At 43.4% G+C, this 22,701-nt stretch overlaps 1 protein-coding gene across 2 annotated transcripts in view; it reads left to right on the top strand.

Moving 5' to 3' along the window:
* The window catches only part of LOXHD1 (lipoxygenase homology PLAT domains 1), a 201,300-nt gene that overhangs the window by 72,314 nt on the left and 106,285 nt on the right, over nucleotides 1-22,701 (top strand). For both annotated transcript variants that reach the window (XM_033837947.1, XM_073790898.1), the window contains exons 13-16: nucleotides 6,914-7,068; nucleotides 8,485-8,645; nucleotides 19,539-19,615; nucleotides 21,806-22,002. In XM_033837947.1, the coding sequence (XP_033693838.1) occupies nucleotides 6,914-7,068; nucleotides 8,485-8,645; nucleotides 19,539-19,615; nucleotides 21,806-22,002 (590 nt within the window). The remainder of the gene's footprint in view (nucleotides 1-6,913; nucleotides 7,069-8,484; nucleotides 8,646-19,538; nucleotides 19,616-21,805; nucleotides 22,003-22,701) is intronic.

Below are 22,701 nucleotides of genomic sequence, written 5' to 3'. Positions count from 1 at the left end.
GATGCTTCTTTGTAACAGTAAATAGAGCGGGTGGCAACATTTCACTTCCCCAGTTGGTACCAAGGTATAATGTGCAGGGCTTCCTGAAAATCCCTTCAGTGGAGAGTCTTGGACTCATGTAAAATGAGTAAATACCAATTTAAAACCAATTCTCTATGTTTGAAATTGTGTACTCCTAGTTTACTTAAAAAATAAGGGTCAGTCAAACAAGAAATCAACACCACGTCTGAGAGCCAAGATGCCTTCCGGGGTGATTGCACTGATTAACACAGACCAGGAGACACAGACAAAACACTCACCAGCCCACAATTTATCTCCACCTTGCCTTTCCCTCAGGAGCTATGTGAGATAGTAAAACCAATGAGATCTGCATTCTGCACTGCATGCCCAGCAGAAGGGATTACATACCACTGATGAGCCAGCAAGAGACCACTGGTCTCAAGTGCTGAAAACTGTGGCTTCTTGCTAATCAGGCTGAGCTGTAATTTTAAAATTAAAGTACAAGAGGCTCTAGTACTTACCCATCTGTTTAAAGTCTTTCACTGCTGATGGCTAATATAATTATTTTTAATTGTCCACAGACTTCTTGCCAGGAAGGTGCTTAGAACCTCAGTGGCAGGTGGGCTGGGAGTGGCCCCTAGAGAGAATTGGGACCCCTGACAATGTCCAGCCAATAGGACCTTCGAGCTCCTGAGCAAAGGGGACTGGGATTCCCAGGCATAGAGATTTCTAAATTCCCTCATCAGCTTGCCTCTGGGAATGGCCTAATAGATACAGCCCCAAAAGGCAAAACCGACCTTCATCAAAAGTCAGAATGAAGTGAGACTGGTGCCCTCCCTTCCCTTTTGTGTTTCCACGTTTCAGTACTCACTCCAGTTAATGCTCTTTGCTCCTCTTACTGTTAACACAGCCTATCATTGGGAGTGTAACGCAAAAGCATCAGCTTCATTTATGCGAAGGCTAAAAGTTTAAAACATTTATCTTTTGCATTTTAATAAAGTTGACCGGAGAGGCAGCAGTGGTTGAATTTCAGGTGCTGTCCCTCTGAAGAGGGAGGGACAGGAGACCCTTGGGGGCAGGACAGGAGACACTGTTGGGGGCAGGAGACCTTTCCCCACTCTTGACTTCAGTGGCTGCCTTTGCCAGCCCCACTCAGGCAGGTCCGTGGATAAGCAGTTATCCTTGACCTTTTCTTCTAACAAATGCTTTTGCTATAGACACTATATATTCAGACCCACATATTTAAAGGTCAAATTTAATTTTCAGATGTCTTCATATCTCCAAATAAAAATGGGTATATTACTGAAAAATTAAATTAAACTTACTGGTGATTTGTCTGATTCCTCATGTACTTTATCTTCATTTTAGATGGACCACCAATGAGTAGTGTCCGTTTTTTAAAACAGCTTTATTGAGGTATTCATTTTCCATACAATTCATTTATTTAAAGTATTCAGTGGCTTTTAGTATATTGATAGAATCATGTATCCTTGACCACTATCAAATTCCAGAACATTTTCATTGCATACCCATACCCATTAGCAGTCACACCCATTCCCCCACCTCACTCCTTATCTCTGTACTTACCCATCTGTTTAAACCAATAATCTATTTTTTGTCTCTATAGATTTGCTTGTTCTGGACATTTCCTATAAATGGAATCATTTAATATATGACTTTTTGTATCTGTTTCTTTCACTCAGCATAATGTTTTTAATGTCCATTCACCTTGTAGCATGCATCTGTATTTCATTTCTTTTAAATGCTGAATAATATTTCACTGTAAGGATATACCACATTCAACTGTTAATGGACATTTGGGTTATTTCTACTTTGGGGCTATTATGAATAATGTGGCTATGAATATTCATGTAAAGTTTTTTTGTGGACATATGTTTTCATTTCTCTTGGATATATACCTATGAGCTGAATTGCTGGCTGTATGGTAATTGTTTTGAGTTTTGAGAAACTATCATACTATTTTTCAAACAGCTGCACCATTTTGCATTTCCATCAGCAATGTATAAGAGTTCCAATTTCTCTACATCCTTGCCAACACTTGTTATTCTTCTTTATTATTCTTTTTTGCTATTGTTTTGGCTATTCTGGGTTCCCTAAAATTCCCTATGTATTTTAGAGATGGCTTGTCAATTTCTACAAAGAAATCATTTAAGATCGTGATAGAGATTTCATTGTATCTGTAGATCAGTTTGGGAAGTATTGCCATCTTAACAATATTAAGTCTTCCAATCTGTGAACATCTTTAATTTCTTTCAACAGTTTTTTAGTTTGCAGAGCTTAAGTTTTTCACTTTTTTCTTTTTTACTGAGGTATAATTGACTTACAATGTTATATTTAGTTTCAGGTGTACAACATAATGATTCAAAATTTGTATATATTGCAAAGTGATCACCACAGTAAGTCTAGTTAACATCCATCACAACACGTTGTTACATAATTTTTTTCTTGTGATGAGAACTTTTAAGATCTACTGTATTAGCAATTTCAAGTATGCAGTATGGTATTATTAACCATAGTTGCCATGCTGTACATTACATCTCCATGACTTATTAATTGGTTTTCACTTGTTTTTAAAAATTTATTCATAACTATTTTATTCTTTTCTTGTCTTTCTTTTTTTTTTGTGGTATGCGGGCCTCTCACTGTTGTGGCCTCTCCCATTGCGGAGCACAGGCTCCGGACACGCAGGCTCAGCAGCCATGGCTCACGGGCCCAGCCGCTCCGCGGCATGTGGGATCTTCCCAGACTGGGGCACGAACCTGTGTCCCCTGCATGGGCAGGCGGACTCTCAACCACTGTGCCACCAGGGAAGCCCTATTTTATTCTTTTTGATGCTATTTTGAATGGAAATGTTTTCTTAATTTTTTTTCAGATTGTTCATTGCAAGGTAATAGAAATACAGTTGATTTTGCTGTATTGATCTTGTACTCCACAACTTTGCTGAACTCTTATTAGTTCTAATAGTTTTTAGTGAATTCCTTATGATTTTCAATATACAAGATCATGTCATCCATGAATAGAGATAGTTTTACTTCTTTCTAATCTTGATACCTCGTTGCCTTGGCTAAAACCTCCAATACCATGTTGAAGAGAAGTGGTGGGAGCAGAGATCCTTGTCTTGTTCCGGATCTTAGGGGGAAAGCATCCACTCTTTCACCATTAAATATGATGTCAGCTGTGGGTACTTCATAGATGACTTTTATGGGTTGATGAAGTTCCCTTTCATTCTTAGTTTGTTGATTTTTCATCATGAAAGAGTGTTGAATTTTGTCAAATGCTTTTTCTGAGTCTATTGAGATGATCATGTGATTTTTGTTTCTTTATTCTATTAATATGTTATATTACATTAGTTGATTTTCAGAAATTTAACTTGTATCCCTGGGATAGATCCTACCTTGCCATGGTGTATAGTTCTTTTTTATGGGGCTGGATTTGTTTTGCTAATATTTTTTTGAGGATTTTTGCATCTGTATTCATAACATTGGTCTGTAGTTTTCTTTTCTTTTGGTATCTTTGTCTGGTTTTGGAGCAGGGATATGCTAGCTTCACAAAATGAGTTCAGAAGTATTGCCTTCTACTTTATTTGAGAAGAATTGGTATTAATTCTTCTTTACATGTTTGGTAAAATTCAGTAGTGAAGACATCTAGGCCTGAGCTTTTCTTCATGTGTAGCTTTCTGAATTCTGATTCAATCTTTTACTTGTTATAAATTTATTCATATTGTCTATTTCTTCTTGAGCCATCCTTTTACTCTCAATCTATTTCTGTCTGAATCTAAAGTGTGTCTCTTCCATATATCAGATAGTTAGATGTATTATTTATTCTGCCAATCTCTGTGTAATAAGGAGTATGACTTCTTTTTCATATTTGACTGCTGACAGCTTTCCAGTTACACCAGTAGCTTTCTGCCTCATGTCTGGGCAATTTGGTAAGAAAGCCTGGATGCTCCCTTCCTTCACACTTGTGGAAAGTTCAAGCCATACAAGGACCCATGTGAAGAAACTCTCACCCCTTAACCACCATAAAATGTCAAACCAGTCATCCCTCTCTGCTGTCTCCAGCCATTTTTGGACCTGCTTGAGGGCCTATCATGCTCTCCCCAGAACTGCTCATTATGTGAGTAATCATTTTATATTCACTCTTGGTACATGTGTGGTATCATCAGCCTTGATAGCTGAGCAAATTTGGAGTAGGGAGACCCATCCTGTCTCTGCAGGATTACCACCATATTTTGCCTTTTGATTGAAATATTTAGTCCATTTACATTTAATGTAACTACTAATATGGCAGGATTTATGTCTGCCATTTTGCTATTTGCTTTCTATATATCTTCTCTTTTTTTGTTGTTTCTTTATTCTTCCTTCTTTTGTGGTAAATAGATATTTTCTAGAATACCATTTTAGTTCCCTTGTTTCTTTTAATATATATACATATATGTATATGTATATATAGTGAGAGTTATTTTCTTAGTAGGAAGAATTATACTTAGGGAATTATACCAGGGAATTATAATTAACATCTTAACTTATAACATTCTAGTTCAGATTAATACCAGCTTAATTTCAATAATATACAAAAACTCTGCTCCAGTGTAGGTTTGTTTCTTTTCACCTCCTTTGTGCTATATTGCCATACAGATTGTATCTTTGTACATATTATAAACCCACCAATACAGTTTTACATTTATTGCTTTATGGAGTTGTCTTTTATATAAGATTTGAGAGGAAAAGAGTTACAAACAAAAATTAAAGTATACTGTCTATATATTTACCTAAGTCATTGCTTTTCCTGGTTCTCTTTATGTCTTTGGGTGTGTTCAAGTTACTGTTTAATGTCCAATGTGAAGGACTCCCTTTAATATTTCTTGTAGAGCAGGTCTGATGGTGATGAATTCTTTTAGTTTTTGTTTATCTGGGAATGCCTTAATATTCCCTTCATTTAAAAAAAATAGACTTTTTAGAGCAGTTTTAGGTTCAGAGCAAAATCCCTCTGCTTCACTGACTGCTGCTTTTCATCTGAGTTGCTAGCTTCTCCTGGGCTTGACCTCTAATGTTGGTATCCCTCTATAGTCCTTGTCTGCATCCTCTCCATAGGGGATCTCATCTGGTCCTGTGACTTTCAATGGAATCTATATGCCTATGATGACCAAAGTCAGGTCAACACTCCTGACCCTCCACACACATATTCAACTGCCATCTTGACCTCTTTTTATGATCATCTAATAAACATCTCAAATTTATAATGAATAAACAACCATTGATTTTTATTTCCAAACCCATCATTCTCCCCAAGTGTCCCTATGGCTTGTTGCTAACACTATTCACCTAGTTGCCCAAGCCAGAAACCTAGGAATCGTCCCTGGTTCTTCTCTTTCCCTCAATTGTCTATCCAGTCCATCAACAAGTACTGTTGTTTCTACCTCAAAAATATATCTCTAATCTACCAACTTCTCTCCATCTCCACTGCACCCCCAGTCCTAGGCGTCCTCCTCTCTTTTCTAGACTACTGTAATTTTTCCACTAACTGGCCTCTCTGATTCACTCTTTCTTCCCCTACAATCAGTTCTCCACATGGCAGCCAAATGCTCTTTAAAACATAGATCAGACTAAGTTACTTCCTTGCCTAAAGCCCTATAAAGGGTTCCTGTTGTATTAAAAACAAAAACACAAAGGAAGCCACATGTCTTACCTTAACCCTGTCCTCCTCTGGGCCTCATCTCATCCCCTCCTTCTCCCTCCACTCCAGCCATATTGGCCTTCTCTCTGCTCCTGAAACATAGCTGCTCATCTCCAAATTGGGGCTTCACACCTACCAGCACCCTCTTCTCTCACTACGCCTGTGGCTGGCTCCTATCACCAACATTTTAGTCCAAGCCTTGCCTCCTTGCAGCAAGCTTTTCTGCATCTCTAAATCATCTTCACCCCCTTACTGTACACCTCCCTACTTCCATCACACCCTGTGGCATCACTCCATTATACTATCTTTGTTACAGATACAACTCAGAAATTTTCCTGTTCATGATTTATGATTTTACTGTCCATCTCTCCTCTCCACCCTTCCATTCTCAACTTTAATATAAGTGCCATTGAACAGGAGTCTGTCTTGCTCACTGCTGAATCCCTGCACCTATAATAATGCCTGCCATTCACTAGGCTTCAGTAAACAGATATTGGGCAAAGGAATGAATGAATGAATGAATGAATTTCACTTTTAGCTTAGGAAGTAAGGCCTTATGTGCCAGATGCAGGTTTGCCTGCTCCACTGTACGTTTTCAACATGGGAAGAAGATGCTGCCCTTCCCATAGCAGCTGCACTTTGTGCCTTTCTCTCTGCTTCTCTTCCTGGCATGTCCATAGCACTGGGGAGTTCTGAAGAGAAGGGAAGGCTCAGTTCTGGTTCAAAAGAAAAGTTATCTTACTTTTCTTAATAAGACAGGACTCATGAATTGGAGGACAACCTAAGGCAAAAAGTCTACTGGGTTGGATGGAATCAAGTGCCAAAATGTTTGAATTAGACCTGTGGTCCCCAAACACTGCCAGCTCCACCAGAGTCCCCTGGGGGAGCTTGTAAATAATGCAGTTTTAGGGGTCCCACTCTGGAAACTAAGATTTGGGAAGTCTGAAGTGGTGCTCAGGAATCTGAATTCTTATAAAAGTTTCCCATGGGATTCTGACAGTTAGCCAGGATTGGGAACCTCTGGTCTGTCTGGGACAAGGGATTTGCAGATGAGCTGGCCCTTGACTGGTGTGAGGCAGCTGGCGGAATGAGCAAGGTCAGCCCAGATGAGAGCCGGGGGGAGAGGGGGAGGCAGTGCTCAGAGGTGGGGAGCAGCAGGGCCAGTGCTGGGAGCAGGGGGCTGCCAGCTAGTTGTGTCCCTCTCTCTGCCTGCCAGTGGCCCGATACCGCGTGACAGTGTGCACTGGGGAACTTGAAGGTGCGGGAACGGATGCCAATGTCTACCTCTGCCTTTTTGGTGATGTGGGGGACACGGGGGAGCGGCTGCTCTACAACTGCAGGAATAACACCGACCTGTTTGTGAAGGGCAACGTAAGTTCCAGCAGTGCACCTCCCTCAGCCCCGCCCCACCCCTTCCCATTCCCTTATCTTCCTTGCTCTAAGTAGAGCTGATCACTGGTACTGGTGCCTCGGCCATCAGGGAGGCTGTCTCTGGGTGTGCGAACAGGGAACTACATGCATGACAGCCACCAGGCTCCTAAGACTGGGAGCTGGCCCACACCTTAGCTTTGAGAAGAGGGCAGAGCAGGAAGACACTTGAGGTGGGCAGGGAAGGAAGCTGGGCACCTTATGTGTGGACTGAAGGTCCCAGGCATGCTGAAAGCTGGGACACCTGAAGGAACATTGCATCTCCACTAGGCATGACCACTGGCGGCAACTTGTTCATTTCCTTTTTGAAAGAGAAATCAGGAAAGACGCTAAACATGGAAGTGGGAGAATTGGGTTCTATTCCTAGCCTCATTACAAACATGCTGGGTGATCTCTTTGGTTTCCCCAACCATCCTGGATTTACTGGGGAGGCTGTGTGAAACAATGGGGAAAGAGTCAGGAGGATTGGGGCCAGACCCTCCATTCTCTGAGCCTCAGTTTCCTTGCGTCTGAAATGGGGGAAAGGATGCCTACCTGTGGCTGGCTGTTGTGAGGATTAGAGATGACAGATGTACTGCCTGCCAGCAGACGTGGCCCTCAGCACACAGTAGGTGCTCAGTCAAGAGTCATAGTTCAATAATGTGAGACCCAAGTTTGCTCATCAGGTGAAGAGATTTGGTAAGCCTTGGTCCTCTCCTTCCTCTGCCACCTCTTCCTTAGCAAGGGCAGGGCAAGCCCTGGAATTCAAGTGGAGGTCTTTCTCCACCCTTTCCTACTCTTCTCTTTCTACATCTTCTGATTCCTTCCTTCATGAATCCCACCCTCGAGTTCCTGTTCCCAGAGGGCCCCAGGTACACTTGTGTAGACTTGGCAAGTCTGCAGCCCCTGCTGCATTCCTGCTGCTTCACTGGCAGGCAAAACTGTGAAATTAATAAGACCACTGGTCCCCCTAATCATTCCCTTTCTCAAAAGGGAGCCAGTGTCCTTCTGTAGCAAGGAGCCAGAGGAGATTAACCAAGGAATTAATTCATGATAAATGGTTAGTGACTGATAACAGCTTAATATATTAATCCTCCTAGGGGATTTGCCTTTTAAAAGGAGATCACAGGGAATGGCCATCATTTATCCAAAAATACAGATCTCAGTTGTTGGGAACTTGACATCGAACATAGTCCAGTGGGAGAAATTGAGGGAGAGGTGCAATTTGTTCTTTATGGGTAGCCCCTGGCCCACCTGTGAAAGACCAATAGCCCAACCCATTGGCTATGGGTTTTAGGATTTCTGGGCCTGTGTCTTCCCTTGGTGTTTGGGTCCCAGGGGAGCCACCGTCTAACTGGCCTTGCTGTCTTCCCCACAAAGGCCGATGAGTTCACCATTGAGTCCGTCACCATGCGGAAGGTAAGGCGGGTGAGGGTCAGACACGACGGCAAAGGCAGCGGCAGTGGCTGGTTCCTGGATCGGGTGCTGGTGAGAGAGGAGGGGCAGCCCGAGAGCGACAACGTGGAGTTCCCTTGTCTCAGGTACATGAGTCCTGTCTGTTTTGATTTTCTCCAGCTTAGGTTATGGGCCTTAGTTTTGGGAAGACTCAGCCTATTCCAGGTGCAGGGAGCAAAATCACAGCTTAAGGATATAGTTGGTCCAGAAAGAGAGGTGGCCCTGCTGGTGGCACTTAGACCTGGGCCTCATATCCCTGCCACCCCCAACACACACAGGTGATGGAACAACAGCACTGGTGTCCCAGTGTGGTGCTGCTACGAAGTCTATTAATTACCGAAATGCTGGCATTTTTCAGTGATAAAATATGGCAACTTCAGACTTTAACTGAGAGTTACCTCAGAGGCTTTGTTACATGCTGAACTAAACTTTTGAATTATAGGTGCGTTTTTTCCCCATTTGGATGGCCTTCTACCACATCTTTTCCCTTTTAATATCTTGTCAAGATATTTTACTTTGTTTTCATTTCCTTATCCCAGCTTACTAGTGAGGTAAAGTTTCTTTTCTCTTTTGTCTTAAGCATTTGGATTTCTTTCACAGCCAGTTTGGGCTCTATCAAACGTTCCTGATAGAGACATTTCTATAATGAGGAACAATACCAGCACTGTTTGTGCTGTCTGGCTGGCCATTCCCATTCACCCGTACAATGTCTGGGAGGTACACGCTTAACTGGAGCTTTGGATCAACGAGGCTCTGCAAATCCCAGGCCCAAGCTGAGTCTTGCACCTATGGACGAGGTGCTGCGTGCGTGTCCAAGGTCACTTCCTTAGGGCTGGCCCAGGCTTCTCGCCTAAGGGCAGCCCTCCTCGGAGTGGGTGGGGGCAGGTTGCCTAACAGCCCGGCAGCGAATGCATTGCTCTTTCTCTACCAGGCACACAGACGCACTTGTGCACACATGTGCATGCAGACACATTTGCTACAGCTGATTTGCTTACCACCACACCAGCCCAGGAAGAGCAGCTTCCCAGCTATGGAGGGCCACTGGGGCAATCCCAGGGCACAATGATTGTGAAATGTTTTCGTCCATGACAAAGGCATCTACAGTCTTCAAAGTATGACCACTGTTAGTATTAAGAGGATTACATTGGAAAGATAGGTAATGATGCAGGCAGTTCCAAGTCAGTGGCACTAATAGACAGAAAGAGGCTCCGAGTAAGGGTTGGGGAGCCAGGGAAGGCTTCTCAAGAGAGGCAGACAGGACCTGGGCCTGGAAGGAAGATGGGAGAGTGAATGGATGGTGAAGAGAAGGGAGGGTGGGTCATCCAGGCCGGGGAAGTGATGAGAGGCATGGGACTGAGGAGGGGGTTCGCAGAGGTTGGTAAGGGCTGCCTGGCACATGGGGAGGGAGCATGAAGAAGGAGGGGGTGGGAGAGTTCTGGTCTCTCCTCAACACTGACCCGTTTGCTCCCTGCTGGACCCGGAGGCTGCCCGGCTGGGATGCTGGATGGACCAGGCTTCCTTGTTTTATTCCCATCCACTCAAAAGATATTTATGAAGCATTTATATATGCTTGCCCCCTGTCTTCATAAAGTTTGTTGTCTGGAAGGGAACTAAACAATAAGCAAACGAATACACTAAGAAAGCCACAATTGCTGACTTTGAGGAGTGGGCTGGAGGAAACGCACAGTGGTGGCAGCAGCTGCTGGAGAGGCCACGCTGAGATGGAGAGGGTGGGTCAGAGATGGAGAAGGTGGGTGGGTCTGTCTTCATGGGGACATTTAGGCTGACTTCTTGCAGGATGAAAAGGAGAGTGCCAGGGGAAAGAGCTTGAAGGTTCTAGAGCTCCAATGAGACCAAAGCAGGTGGACAAACGAGAAAGCCACCTGGTGGGGTCAGAGGTGGGCAGAGGCCCATATCAGGAGGGCTTGGTGGGGCTCTTCCATTTTGGGTAGTTCCCTCTGGTTTCTGCGTGGAGGACAGGTGGTAGGGAGTCCAGAGAGGAAACAGAATGGCAGGAGGTGTTGTGGGGTCCATGACTGTATGTATTAGTTTGCTAGGGCTGCTGTAACAACGTACCACAAACTGAGTGGCTTAAACAGCAGAACTTTGCCTCGCAGTTCTGGAGGCCAGAAGTCCAGACTCAAGGTGTCGGCAGGACCATGCTCTCCCGAAGGAGCTCTGAACAGGGTCTGCTCCACGCCTCTCAGCTTTTGGCAACCGCAGGTGTTCCCGGGCTTGTAGATGGCCATCTTCTCCCTCTGTCTTCACATTGTCTGCCCTCTGTATGTGTCTGTCTCTGTGTCCAGATTTCCACTTTTTATAAGGATATCAGTCATTTTAGATGAGGGCCCACCTTAATGACCTCATTTTAACTCAATTACCTCTGTGAGGACACTATTTCCAAATAAAGTCACATTCTGAGGTACTAAGGTTAAGGCTTCAACAGATCTTTCCTTGTGGGGGGACACAATTCAGCCCGTAACTTGGCAGCCTGGCCCCAGGTGGTGGCAGCGAAGGTGGGGGGAAGGGCTACACCACGGGTGGATCCTGGAGGTGGAGTTCATAGGACCTGCCACTAAGAGAGAGGAGAATTGGAGACCCCAGGTCTCTGCCTTCAGTAGGTGGGCAGAGGTCACCCTCTCTACCGAAATGGGAAGCCTGGGGAGCGAGGGCTGAGGGTTGGGGATGGGTGGACTCTGCAGGTCCAGTGGGGCCATGTTAGTTTTGAGATGCTTGTGCATCAAGTAGGCAGAGTCAGGCCTTGAGAAATAAATTCAGGAAATGAGAGCATAGAGATGGAATTTAAAGTCAGGGAAATTGAGGGGATCCTTTAGGGAGAGTGTGGATAAAGAAAATGAGGACTGAGCCCTGGGACAGGTGAGGAAGAAGAGGGGGAATGTGAAAAGGGGATGAGGAAGAAGTCTGAGTGTCCACACTGGCTGAATTGCCACGAGCGTGGTGCAAGGGCCAGGAATCTGGCCACCTACCTGCTATGTGACTTTGGGCAAAGCTCTTAACTTCTCTGGTCTTCTGTGCCTTCCCAACCAGCAAGTGTCTTACGGTGATTATGAGGGTGAAATCCGGTTGCACTTTGAAAGGAGCCAAGTCTGCTGATGACACAGGCGATGCTGTTGCTGCTGATGATTGTAGGGCTGACTAGGAGCTGAAGCCTCTGACATACCCCAGGGCTCTCCATGCCCCCAAACAATTAAGAGTTCACACAGTTTTTAGAAAATGGATTCTTTTTTTTTTCCCCCTGATCTATACAGTAGGTCTTTGTTGGTTATCCTTTTTAAATACAGCAGCGTGTACATGTCAATCCCCAACTCCCTAACTATCCCTTCCCTCCACCCTTCCTCTCCGGTAACCATAAGTTCATTCTCTAAGTCTGTGAGTCCGTTTCTGTTTTGTAAATACATTCATTTGTATCATTTCTTTTTAGATTCCTCATATAAGCGATATCATACGATATTTTTCTGTCTGACACTTCATTCAGTATGACAATGTCTAAGTCCATCCATGTTGCTACAAATGTCATTATTTCATTCTTTTTTATGGCTGAGTAATATTCCATTGTATATATGTACCACATCTTCTTTATCCATTCATCTATCAATGGACATTTAGGTTGCTTCCGTGTCTTGGCTATTGTAAACAGTGCTGCAATGAACATTGGGGTGCATGTATCCTTTAGGACCATGTTTTTCTCCAGATAAATGCCCAGGAGTGGGATTGCAGGGTCATATGGTAGCTCTATTTTCAGTTTTTTAAGGAAACTCCATACTGTTCTCCAGAGTGGCTGTACCAATTTACATTCCCACCAAGAGTGTAGGAGGGTTCCCTTTTCTCCACATCCTCTCCAGCATTTATTGTTTGTAGATTTTTTGATGATGGCCATTTTGACTGGTGTGAGGTGATATCTCATTGTAGTTTTGATTTGCACTTCTTTAATCATTAGCGATGCTGAACATCTTTTCATGTGCCTCTTGGCCATCCGTATGTCTTCCTTGGAAAAATGTCTATTTAGGTCTTCTGCTCATTTTTTGATTGGGTTGTTTGTTTTGATGATATTAAGCAGCAGGAGCTGTTTGTAAATTTTGGAGACTAATCCCATGTCAGTCCCATCATGTGCAAATATTTTCTCCCAGTCTGTGGGTTGTCTTTTTATTTTGTTTATGGTTCCCTTTGCTGTGCAAAAACTTTTGAATTTAATTAGGTCCCATTTTTTAATTTTTGTTTTGTTTCCATTTCTCTGGGACACGGATTGGAAAAGATATTGCTGTGATTTATGTCAGAGAGTGTTCTGACTATGATTTCCTCTAAGAGTATTAGAGTGTCCAGTCTCACATTTAGGTCTTTAATCCATTTTGAGCTTATTTTTGTGTATGGTGTTAAATAATGATCTAATTTCATTTTTTTACATGTAGCTGTCCAGTTTTCCCAATACCATTTGTTGAAGAGACTTTCTTTCCACCATTGTATAGTCTTGCCTCCTTTGTCATGGATTAATTGACCATAGGTGCGTGGGTTTATAACGGGACTTTCTATCCTGTTCCATTGATCTATAGGTCTATTTTTGTGCCAGTACCATACTGTTTTGATGACTATAGCTTTGTAGTATAGTCTGAATTCAGGAAGCCTGATTCCTCCAGCTCCATTTTTCTTTCTCAAGATTGCTTTGGCTATTCGGGGTCTTTTGTGTCTCCATACAAATTTTAGGGTTTTTTGTTCTAGTTCTGTGAAAAATGCCATTGGTAATTTGATAGGGATTGTATTGAATCTGTAGATTGCCTTGGGTAGTATAGTCATTTTCACAATATTTAATCTTCCAATCCAAGAGCATGGTATATCTTTCTATCCGTTTATGTCTTCTTCAATTTCTTTCATCAGCATCTTATAGTTTTTGGAGTACAGGTCTTTTGTCTCCTTAGGTAGATTTATTCCTTAGGTCTTTTGTCTCCTTAGGTATTTTATTCTTTCTGATGCAGTGGTAAATGGGATTGTTTCTTGACTTTCTCTTTCTGATCTTTCATTGTTAGTGTATAGAAATGCAACAGATTTCTGTGTATTAATTTAGTAGCCTGCAACTTTCCCAAATTTATTGATGAGCTCTAGTAGTTTTCTGGTAGCATCTTTAGGCTTTTCTATGTATAATATCATGTCATCTGCAAGCAATGACTGTTTAACTTCTTCTTTTCTAATTTGGATTCCTTTTATTTCTTTTTCTTCTCTGCTGTAGTTAAGGCTTCCAAAACTATGTTGAATAAAAGTGGTGAGAGTGGGCATCCTTGTCTCATTCCTGATCTTAGAGGAAATGCTTTCAGCTTTTCACCAGTGAGTATGATGCTAGCTGTAGGTTTGTTGTATATGGCCTTTATTACATTGAGGTAGGTTCCCTCTATGCCCACTTTCTGGAGAGTTTTTATCATAAATTGGTGTTGAATTTTGTCAAAAGCTTTTTCTGTATCTTTTGAGATGATAATATGGTTTTTATTCTTCAATTTGTGGATGTGGTGTATCACATTGACTGATTTGTGGATATTGAAGAATCCTTGCACCCCTGGGATAAATCCCACTCAATCATGGTGTATGAGCCTTTTAATGTATTTTTGGATTTGAATTGCTAGTATTTTGTTGAGGATTTTTGCATCTATGTTCATCAGTGATATTGGCCTGTAAATTTCTTTTCCAGTGGTATCTTTGTCTGGTTTTGGTATCAGGGTGATTGTGGCCTCAGAATGAGTTTGGGAGTCTTCCTTCCTCTGCAATTTTTGGGAAAACTTTCAGAAGGATAGGTGTTAGCTCTTCTCTAAATGTTTGATAGAATTCTCCTGTGAAGCCATCAGGTCCTGGACTTTTGTTTGTTGGGAGTTTTTAAATTATAGTTTCAATTTCAGTGTTTGTGATTGGCCTGTTCATATTTTCTAATTCTTCCTGGTTCAGTCTTGGGAGACTGTACTTTTCTAAGAATTTGTCCATTTCTTCCAGGTTGTCCATTTTATTGGCATACAGTTGCATGTAGTAGTCTCTTGTGATCCTTTGTATTTCTGTAGTGTCAGTTGTAACTTCTCCTTTTTCATTTCTAATTTTATTGATTTGAGTCCTCTCCCCTTTGTCCTTGATGAGTCTGGCTAAAGGGTTATCAATTTTGTTTATCTTTTCAAAGAACCAGCTTTTTGTTTCATTGATCTTTGCTATTGTCTTCCTTGTCTCTATTTCATCTATTTCTGCTCTGATCTTTATGATTTCTTTCTTTCTACTGACTTTCAGTCAGTTTTGTTTGTTCTTCTTTCTCTAGTTGCTTTGGGTGTAAGGTTAGCTTGTTTATTTGAGATTTTTCTTGTTTCCTGAGGTAAGATTGTATTGCTATAAGTTTTCCTCTTAGAACTGCTTTTGTTGTATCCCATAAGTTTTGGATGGTTGTGCTTTCATTTTCATTTGTCTCTAGGTAATTTTTTATTTCCTCTTTGATTTCTTCAGTGATCCATTTGTTGTTAAGTAGCAAATTGTTTAGCAGCAAATTGTTTATCCTCCATATGTTTGTGTTTTACATAGTTTTTTTTCCTTGTAGTTCATTTCTAATCTCATAGCATTGTGGTCGGAAAAGATGCTTGATATGATTTCAATTTTCTTAAATTAACCGAGGCTTGCTTTGTGGCCCAGGATGTGGTCAATCCTGGAGAATGTTCCATGTGCACTTGAGAAGAAAGTGTAATCTGCTGTTTTTGGATGCAATGTCCTATAAATATCAATTAAATCTATCTGGTCTATTTTGTCATTTAAAGCTTGTGTTTCCTTATTAATTTTCTGTCTGGATGATCTGTCCATTGATAAAAATGGAGTGTTAACATCCCCCACTGTTATTGTGTAACTGTCAGTTTCTCCCTTTATGGCTGTTAGTATTTGTCTTATATGTTGAGGTGCTCCTATGTTGCATGCATATATGTTTACAATTGTTATATCTTCTTCTTGGATTGATCCCTTGATTGTTATGTAGTGTCCTTCTTTGTCTCTTATAACCGTCTTTATTGTTAAGTCTATTTTGTCTGTTATGAGTATTCTACTCCAGCTTTCTTTTGAATTCCATTTGCATGGAAGACCTTCTTCCATCTCCTCACTTTCAGGCTGTATGTGTCCCTAGGTCTGCAGTGGGTCTCCTGTAGACAGCATACACACGGGTCTTGTTTTCAAATCCATTCAGCCAGTCTATGTCTTTTGGTTGGTGCATTTAATCCATTCACATTTAAGGTAATTATCGATATGTGTATTCCTATTGCCATTTTCTTAATTGTTTTGGGTTTCTTTTTGTAGGCCTTTTTTCCTTCCTTCCTCTTTTGTTCTCTTCTCTTGTGGTTTGATGACCATCTTTAGTGTTGTGTTTCTGTTGCTTTTTCTTTTGTGTGTGTATATCTATTGTAGTTTTGGGTTTGCTGTTCCCATGATGTTTTGATATAGCAGTCTATATATGTACAGGGTTGTTTTAAGTTGCTAGTCTCTTTCCCACCTAGAGGAGTTCCTTTAGCATTTATTGCACAGCTGGCCTGGTGGTGCTGAATTCTCTTAGCTTTTGCTTATCTGTAAAGCTTTTGATTTCTCTGTCGAATCTGAATGAGATCCTTGCCAGGTAGAGTAGGCTTGGTTGTAGGTACTTCCCTTTCATTGCTTTAAATATATCTTGCCACTCCCTTCTGGCTTGTAGAGTTTCTGCTGAGAAATCAGCTGTTAAACTTATGGGAGTTACCTTGTATGTTATTTGTCATTTTTCCCTTGATGCTTTTAATAATTTTTCTTTGTCTTTAATTTTTGTCAATTTGATTACTATGTGTCTCAGTGTGTTTCTCCTTGGGTTTATCCTGCCTGGGACTCTCTGCACTTCCTGGACTTGGGTGGCTATTTCATTTCCCATATTAGAGAAGTTTTTGAGTATAATCTCTTCAAATATTTTCTTGGGTCCTTTCTCTCTCTCTTTCCCTTATGGGACCCCTATAATGAGAATGTTGGTGCATTTAATGTTGTCCCAGAGATCTCTTAGGCTGTCTGCATTTCTTTTCATTCTTTTTTCTTTATTCTGTTCTGTAGCAGTGATTTCCACCATTCTGTCTCCCAGGTCACTTATCCGTTCTTCTGCCTCAGTTATTCTGCTATTGATTCCTTCTAGTGTAGTTTTTATTTCAGTTATTGTATTGTTCATCTCTGTTTGTTTGTTCCTTAATTCTTCTAGGTCTTTGTTAAACATTTCTTGCATCTTCTTGATCTTTGCCTCCATTCTTTTTCTGAGGTCCTGGATCGTCTTCACTATCATTATTCTGAATTCTTTTTCTGGAAGGTTGCCTATCTCCACTTCATTTGGCTGTTTTTCTAGTGTTTTATCTTGTACCTTCATCTGGGACATAATCCTCTGCCTTTTCATTTTGTCTATCTTTCTGTGATTGTGTTTTTCATTCTGCAGGCTGCAGGATTGTAGTTCTTCTTGCTTCAGCTGTCTGCCCTCTGGTGGATGAGGCTATCTAAGAGGCTTAGAAAATGGATTCTGATATCTTGGTGAGGTGTGTGGTGATGGCATTTGCTGCTTCAGGACCCAGGAGGACTCTGAAGAACCTGGAGGTAGAACCTGGGCTCACAAACTGCTTCTTTCTTCACCTGAGCTATTATTTTACTCCCTGGGAGAGGAGAACAAACCAGGCCTATTTATCAGAACTTCTCTGCCAGGATCAGGGAGTGGTGAGCATCTTAGCTATGGTAGATGTGTGTGCGTTTATGTGTGTGTGTGTGCGCCTACGTGTGTACGTGTGTGTTTAGGTGCATGTGTTTATGTGTGTGTGCATGTGTTTATGTGTGTGCATGTGTTTGTGTGTGTGTTTATGTATGTACATGTGTGTGCACACGTGTGCATACTTGCACATTTTTGTGAGCCCAGAGAAAGAGTAATAAAATCTCCAACAGACTGGCTTATCCATTTAGCAACATCTCACTCTGAAACTGGGCTGAAGTGTTTGAAGCTGAAAGAAAATGACTATATTTGGAAATACCTATTAATATCCTGCAAGTATTTAGGTGGAAACTGAAATGACAAGTCATGGTTTCCTCTGCTGCTGGGGAGGGCCTGGGGATGGAGAAGTGGTGGAGAGAAAGAAGGGAGAGCAGATGGGATTTTGCGATGGCCAGTGGCCTGCTGACTATCCACCCTCCCTGTCCCTGTGAGCACACTGACAGGGCCACATCACTGCCTCCTCCTCTGTGGTCTCCAAGTCTGTGGGAGATGCTGCAGTGACCTCAGCAGGACAATCAGAGGTTGATTGAGGAGCTCTAGTCAGCACTCCCTTGCTCCCCAAAATCTCTCCCTTACCCTGTCATCAAAGCCATGAGTTTGTACCTTAATGTCTTATAATCTCAGATGGTTTTTGATGTTCTAGACTCACAGCATGAAAGCTCATGGGAAGCATAACAACTTAATTGTCAGCTAGTGTTTTTTTTTAATTGAAGTATAGTTGATTTACAATATTGTATTAGTCTCAGGTAGTGATTCAATGATATGTTTCAGATTACTTTCCATTATAGGCTATTACAGGATATTGAATATAGTTCCCCATGTTATACAGTAGATCCTGTTGCTTATCTATTTTATGTGTAGTAGTCAATGGTAGCTAACAGCCAGCTGACAGCAAGGTCCCATGGGAATGTATGATCATGTGCTTAGTGGGGGAGGGCAAGAGCGAAGAGATGGGAGAGACCACAGTGTTGCCTGAATTGACCCTGGGGAGGGGGGCAGTATATTGGCAGAGAGGACTGTGGTTTAGAGAAGCCTGAGCTCCATGTTGGGAGCGCTGGGGAGGAGACAGTGCTTTGACTTCCTTTGATAGGTTCTGTGGCCCAAGGATTGCCTCCCTCTAGGGAGTATAATAGGAGTGGGCTGCAAAGACAAGCACCAAGATGTAGACAAATGGTCAAGAAACAAGTACCTTGGTTTCCCCATTGCCCTGGAGAACACTGAGGGTGTCTCTTCTTTTGCCATCAGCCCATATCACAGACTGTCTTGAGTACTGGGGCCTGGATAACTCGTGCTTGCACGATTGTTTGATTTCCCAGCCTGGGTCTCTGTGCTCTGTGGGAGCAGTGCTTTTCAGGCAAATTGGTCCAATGTCTTTTCCACTGGCAGATGCCATGGCCCACTCCGACATATTGATGAGTCATAGCCCTCAAATCCCAGCCCTGCAGGGTCCAGACCCAGCTTCTCCTTGTTGGCAAATCTCATTCATCCTTGAGGACTCAGATCAGTGGCCCTTCACCATGAGCCCTTCTCACTTCTCTACACTTCTGTTGCACTTACTTTGGTTTAACATCCATCCTTGTCTTGGTCTCCGGTACCTCAGCCAGTCTGTCCTGACTTCTTAACTAGACTGCAGGTTCTCCAGGGGCTGGGCTGTGTCTTATTCATCATAGTGCATCTTCTCTGCCTTCTCCCCACCCCAGAGCTCTCATCACAGTGCCATGCACATGATGGACTCTTAGAAAAAGAGGTGGGTTGTTTTTTTTTATGATAACGATGACACAGGTGTTCATGGCTTTTAGGACAGACTCTTTACCATGACTACCGCGGTTCCACATCAAGTGACCCTGCCACCTCTCCAGCCTCATCTGCCAGCACTGCACCGTTCACTCGTTCCATTCCATCCACACTGGCTGTCCGTCTGCTCCTGGAGGCTCCACTCCGTCCTAGCATGTTGTTCACTCTGAATGTGCCTCCCTCCTCTCCTGGTTAACTCTTTGTCATCCTTCCAGTCTCAGCCAGATATCACCTCCCCAGGGCAGCCCTCCTTCCCTAGTCTGGGTTGGGATCCTTTGTTCTGAGCTCTGGTAGAACCATTTTCCTTTGCTGAGTTCAAAGCTCTGGCCTCCTGGTGACTCTGCATGAATTGTGTGATGGTTGGTTGTCAGGCTGCCCCACTCAAAGAGCTAACAGCCCCTCGTTTGCCCAGCAGGTGGTTGGACAAGGATAAGGATGATGGGCAGTTGGTCCGAGAGTTACTGCCCAGCGACAGCAATGCAACACTGAAGAGTAAGTCGTCCTGAGGACAGGTGATAGGTGTGCCCTGGGCAGGACAGACGCCCTCCCTTGGCTGCTTAGAAGGCAGTTGGGGAAAGCACACGCCCTTCACTCCACGGAGGCAGCACTGGGCAGGGTGGAGAGGAAGAGGCTCTGAGGGAGGATCTGGAAATCTGTCTGTCTGCGCTGTGCACACAGCCGCGTTATGGCCCTCAGTGTGGGGCCCTGACGCATGTGGGCCTCTGTCAATGAGAGTAACAAGAGCAGTAACAGGCTAATGTTGCCCATTGCTGGGGGTACCTATCATTCAGGGCCTGGAGAGGATAAACACGTTTGGAAGGGGCTGTACAATGAAAACATTGTTTTCAATGCCAAGAATTATCCTGGAGGCCTTACAGCTTTCCTTAATGGTGTTATTTCTTCAAGTGCCTTGGTTTGATCATGAACATTAAACAAAGTTTAAAAGAAACATACCCAGAATCCTCAGTAATACCAACACCTCATTTCTTTTACAAGACCTCATATTTATCATTGATTATCTCATGTGAGCCCTGTGATAACCCCAGAAGGTAAGCAGAGCTGATGTTGTTATGCCCATTTGTCAGATGGGGACACATCTGGTGGAGCTAAATATCTTTGTAAGGTCAGATAGAAAATTGAAGAGTTGGAATTCTACATTCTCTGAATGCAGAATTACAGAATTTAAGAGCTGGGATGATCCTTAAGAGATGAACTAATGCCCTCATTAGACACACGACCCATGCCTGTGGCAAGGGGATCCCCTAGTACAGCCAGGTCTGCACCCAGCAGTGGAGCTGGTACCAGTGCCCAGGAGTCTGTGTCTCCCTGCCTTGCCCTTTCCACTCCAGCAAGCCCTGCTTTACCACATGGAAAGGACCCTTCAGGCTCTCCACTCCCAAGTCAGAGCATTTGAAAGGATTTAGATGGAAAATGGTGTAAAGACAAGGTCTTTTTTTTCTCAGTTCCTGCTCTATCTTTACAGCAAGAAGGACAAAAGCCACTTCCTTGGTGCCCTCAGGTGTCCCTGGAGGAGTGGGTCTGGGCCATACCCACAGGTCTGGCCTCTACCAGGGCCTGGCGGGTCTGTAGGGCTGTCCCCGCAGCAGCTGTGCTCAGCTGCCTTTCTCTGAGTCTTTTTTGCCAGTGCTGGAAGGCCCCGAGACAGCCATGCACAGTGGGCCTTGGAACTAGCATCACTTGCCTTCTCAGTGCTTCCCTCCTCATTCCCAAGACCCATACCCTGCAACAAACCTATAGGACTTGGGGTCGTGGCTCAGGTTATCCCAGGACTTGCCTTTTACCAGGCCTTTGTATCCTCCCTTGTGGACAGACGATGAAGACCTTTCTAGGTCATAAGATGGAGTAACATCAGCATGGCATTTCAGTTGAGAACGGGGCCGAACGGGGTCCATGTTAAGGTTTCCCTCATAGCTGACTCCTTCTTCTTCTTTTTTTTTAATATCTCCAACTATTTTATTTTAATATATAAACATCAATACACAATAGTTCAAAGAAAGTAGTTGTGATTATTTCAATATGATGCCAGAAAGTTTATTTGCTAAAACTCAGCTTCCATTTCTCAATTTTCTCAATTTTTAAAAAATGAATACAAGGTTACTTTCTTAAATGACTGTGTAAAACACAACTCTCAAATATGCTTAACGTTGAAAGCCTCGTGTTTGATGCTAGGCTGGCTCCTTCTTAACTGTTGCCATCTTGAGCCAAATACATTATCTTCTGAAGCTCAGATTCCTCACCTGTAAAACCGAGGTCAGAACACTCAGCACTAACACCGTGTAAACGTGCTACACACTGTCTGCAGGGAGGTGGATGCTCCCTTTGCCTCAGTTTCTTCATCCGTCAGACAAGAAATTGCATGAGGTGTTGGCTTTAAATCCTTGTCTCTTACATTTTAGTATTCTTTGCAAGTCTTCCTGTTCCCAGTGCATTCACACCCCATGGGGCAGGCCAAGCAGGTATTAGAATTCTGATTTTGAGATGAGGGGGGCTGGCGGGAGCCACCCCCCAGTGGCTCAGGGTTACATAAAGAGAGCAAGACCCCGGGCTCCCAACCCCCAGCTGAGCGCCCCAGACCTGGTGGAACAGCCTCCTGCCCCACGCTCCCTCCCGCTCACCCTGCACTAAACCCTCCCTTCCTTCCTCCTGCCTCGGGCTGTTCAGACTTCCGCTATCACATCAGCCTGAAGACAGGGGACCTCCCTGGGGCCAGCACAGATTCTACAGTCTACATCAAGCTCTATGGGGACAAATCTGACACCATCAAGCAAGATCTTCTTGTCTCTGACAACAACCTGAAAGACTACTTTGAACGTGGCCGGGTGGATGAGTTCACCCTGGAGACCCTGAACATTGGACCCGTAAGTCTTCTTCCTGAGACCATGTGATGGCATCTTACCCGTTCACCTGCGTGTATCTGCACATGGATTCACACACACACACACACACACACACACACACACACACACTTGCAGACACACAGATGAACCCATTTTGAAGGAAAAAAATGACCAAGGGCATGGGTAGTGAAGTACGTTGTTTTCCAGTTATGACCTGGAGCAGCAGAAGACATGTGAACAGTGGTCAAGCTTCCAGAATCTCTTTGGGGCTTGAAGATGTATTCTTAGTGGCTGTAATCCCAACATTTCCTTTACCTCCATAGCCAGGACTGATGGACCTGGGTCCCAAACACTGGAGAAGGGGACTGTGGTGTACAGGGAAGGAAGAGAGGAGGAAAAGCTGTGAAGAGGGACTGAAAATACTTCCCAATTCCAAACTAGAGTGTGTATCAGAGTGACGCTCAGGAAGCCCGTTTCAGTGTTTACTCCCAGGCCACACTTGAGAGACTCTGCCTTAGAGGATGGGGCCCCCAAGTGTCTCCCTCCATCATGTCTCCAGGTGGCCCTGCTGCAAGGGGTCTGAGCACTTCACCTGGAGAAGTGTGGATCTGACTGCCTGCACTCAAGTGTTGGAGACTTTTCTAGAAATGTCTGAGCTGGGCTTCATGTTATCACCTGCCCGTCTCAGGAGGTGGCTTGTGGAAACTGAGAGGGTTACAA

This window comes from Tursiops truncatus, chromosome 13 (genome assembly GCF_011762595.2).
Source record: "Tursiops truncatus isolate mTurTru1 chromosome 13, mTurTru1.mat.Y, whole genome shotgun sequence".
In the NCBI taxonomy this organism is placed as follows: domain Eukaryota; kingdom Metazoa; phylum Chordata; class Mammalia; order Artiodactyla; family Delphinidae; genus Tursiops; species Tursiops truncatus.
Note: the sequence above shows the minus strand (reverse complement) of the source record. Positions and strands in the feature narration are given on the sequence as shown.